The sequence below is a fragment of the Sphaeroforma arctica genome, assembly GCF_001186125.1.
Source record: "Sphaeroforma arctica JP610 unplaced genomic scaffold supercont1.59, whole genome shotgun sequence".
Taxonomy (NCBI): Eukaryota; class Ichthyosporea; order Ichthyophonida; genus Sphaeroforma; species Sphaeroforma arctica.
The window spans coordinates 140,037-143,073 of NW_014040499.1; the positions used below are offsets into that span (position 1 = coordinate 140,037).

Genomic DNA, 3,037 nt, shown 5'->3' on the forward strand with positions numbered 1-3,037 from the left:
AGTATGCTTCGGTATGAGGTCGGGAAAGCCCTTCAGTCTACATCACTACCACTGTCAATCCCCTGCTCGACTTTGATGCTTAAAGTATTGTTTATTCATCCGATAATATGACTTTGGAGGCCAGGCGGAAATACGATATGCAGTGGAGTTCGCCAAACGCCAGAATATATCAGTCCGTACCGCCCAGCAAAGGGCGACTACCGACCCGATTGGATATAAAACTATCCTACTCACGTTACTGGTCAAGAATAAAGCGTTCCCATTGGTTAATAAGAATGTATTAATTTAATGTTCGGTACTATCAAAATTGGGTCACTAAATTACTATATTCTATGAGTGGTAAGCTAACTACCAGTTGCTTTCGCCAAATCAGCATACTGCTATGGCATAAGGACGCTTGAGCAGACTAATCTGTGGTACCGAAACTAGCACTGTGCGTCTGAAAGTAGGTTTCGTCGAACGCTCTAGGCGCTACTCCGATGGCTTCGGCTTTGGCATAGCGCTGTGCAACGTAAAATAACCATGATGACGGAATAAATATATGACGTTATACAGAGGTATATCCTATGTCAGTGCATAGAAGGATACTCGTGAACTCTGGTAGAGATCGGTGTAATTTGTATGGATGAGCATCCATCAGTCTTTTAGTCGATATCGATGAAAATAGGACTTGCAGAGAACGCACAGAAAAACCGAGGAGAGCAGCCGCTGAGCTCAGCTAACATGCTACGCAGGCTCGAACATTACAGACAAGTCATACCGGCTGATGAAGGGCAGAAAGGCAAAGTAGAGAAGCAGGAGAGACGGGATGATAAAGAGCGTCCATCCCGCAATGGCAATTAGGATCACATCCTGTGGCGAAGCCGTAAATGAAACTACCACTTAGTTATCAACGACTAGGGCACTACATACAAAGTGGCTGAAGTTGAGGATACACCAGGATTGTAACTTCTTCGTTATTAGTGAGGTTGAAATGAATTAATTAGTGCACGCGATAAGAAAAATATCTGAGCTGCGTTGGATCATCGTCGAACGAGGTTGTAACTAGACCACATATCTATATGACATGTCCATATACGGAGTGTGCGGTATTATTACAAAATCCAATGACATCAAGGGGGCTATTGTTTAGGGTATTGCAATAACCAGCACAATAGAAGGCACTGCCGAACTTGCACCGCGTCTGACTGAGTCAGAGTTTCCATCTTACCTTGAACTCATCCATAGTCCCAAAGAAATCCGCCTTAATCCCATTGACGAGTGCTATAATTAGAAAAAACATCAATATTCATTCAGTAGAAGTGAGAGAAATGAAGCCAATTCGCTCAAATGTGCCATGTGAGTAAGTGCATCACATCCTCTCTACTCTATTGTGTACAGAATCTACAGGAACCCACATTAGTTGTCAACTTCAAATGTCGAAAGAGACTGGTAACGCGATTTGTACTGCTCTATGAATCAGGGGTAATATAGTTTTCGGGGGAACAAAATTGCTCATAAGGTACTCCTCGATTTTGTAGCCACTTTGCATTGATTTCGACGTTACATAATAAGAATACTGAAAATCGAAAGAAATCGAGAGCAAATTTTCAGCTAAGCCGTGAATACTATAGCCTAGCCGCTACCTCCCTAGCATGCCGACTGCACATGAAAGCAGAATAGCGACATAAGTGTCGATTCAATCTACCATCTGGCTACACTGCATATCTGAATCGGCTACAAAATCGAGTACCATCTCTTGCTTTTTGACTGGATAACAAAACCACAGTACGGGGATATACACGCGGTAATGCATCAGGTATCTCAACCAGAACGGTAATACGCACCTGTGGGTGAGAAATGAAGCCCATCGTCGCTGCTCAGTAGCCATTTGCCAACGTCAAACCACAAGGGAATGCACATCAGTTGTACTGGAGTGAGGGCGAGATTGACAACTGTGTATAAAGGATACAGAAAATGGATTAGTGACTGAGTACTGAAATCTTCCCATTCTCATCGACACCGATGATATGCAACACTCAAACAGATATATCCCACTCTGCTGAGCCCTTGAAGCAACTCTATCGCGCGTGTTTACATGGTGCAGAGGTCGTACCAAATCAATACAAGCACGTAGCATACGCTAGATTACGTGCTTGTTCCTACCGTATTCTAACATGTCCTAACGATTCTCTCGCGATCGCTAGTATAATATTTCCCTCCCACAAGGCTGCATTATCGATATGATTGTTTAGTGCGAGTGCGCTTGAAAGACAACAACAACCGCATGTGTGTGATTGATGTAGATAAATGTTTCACCGTGATACCAACTATAACTCAGTATACTAAACATCATTCGCACCAGTGTGCCGGTCTGTCATATGCTTTACAAACTCTGTCAAGGATTGAGAAATGCTGAACAAAATAACGTAGTCATCTAAACAGAGCCAAGTACTAAAGTAATTGACGACAAAAGAGTTTTACTCGCCTACAGCAGGATATTACACCGCGGACAAACATTTTGGTACGTATCATTGTAGCAATATGATAATACCAAGACAATACAAGCAAAGATACCGACTGATTCTGAAGAGTATATACTTCACCTTGCGGAACTACTGGATTCAGTTGGAAAAGCACCGTAGCCGCTATGCACACAACTGATGTCAGGCCAGGAATGGGAAACTGCAGAACAAGGAGCAGCCGATTACATCGAAACAAAATTATCGAGTACACTGTTGAGCGGATAAATGACGCTTTTGTGGTGCGAGATTGATATACTCGCTTTTGCTCAGATCTTGAACTATTCGAATGACATACGAAGCGGTTGCAAACTGTGAGATACTTATATAATAGACCATATTTTATAAAGACTGCAAATGAATCACCATGTTTGTTTATATACAAATAGAATGTATACACGCACACATACACACCCACCAACACACACACACATTTATATACATAAATAAATATAGGTATAAATTCATACATATATAGACATGTATATATATATATATATATAGTGCATATTGTTATATATAAATAATAACATACA

At 41.5% G+C, this 3,037-nt stretch overlaps 1 protein-coding gene across 1 annotated transcript; it reads right to left on the reverse strand.

Moving 5' to 3' along the window:
- Window positions 1–406: 406 nt before the first annotated feature.
- Window positions 407–1,902, reverse strand: SARC_01494 (hypothetical protein; the record flags this gene model as incomplete). The annotated part of the gene is made up of 3 exons (XM_014304789.1): window positions 407–502; window positions 1,211–1,263; window positions 1,827–1,902. The coding sequence occupies 3 exons, from the start codon at window positions 1,900–1,902 to the stop codon at window positions 407–409; spliced, it is 225 nt and encodes a 74-aa protein (XP_014160264.1).
- Between the last annotated feature and the right edge of the window lie 1,135 nt (window positions 1,903–3,037).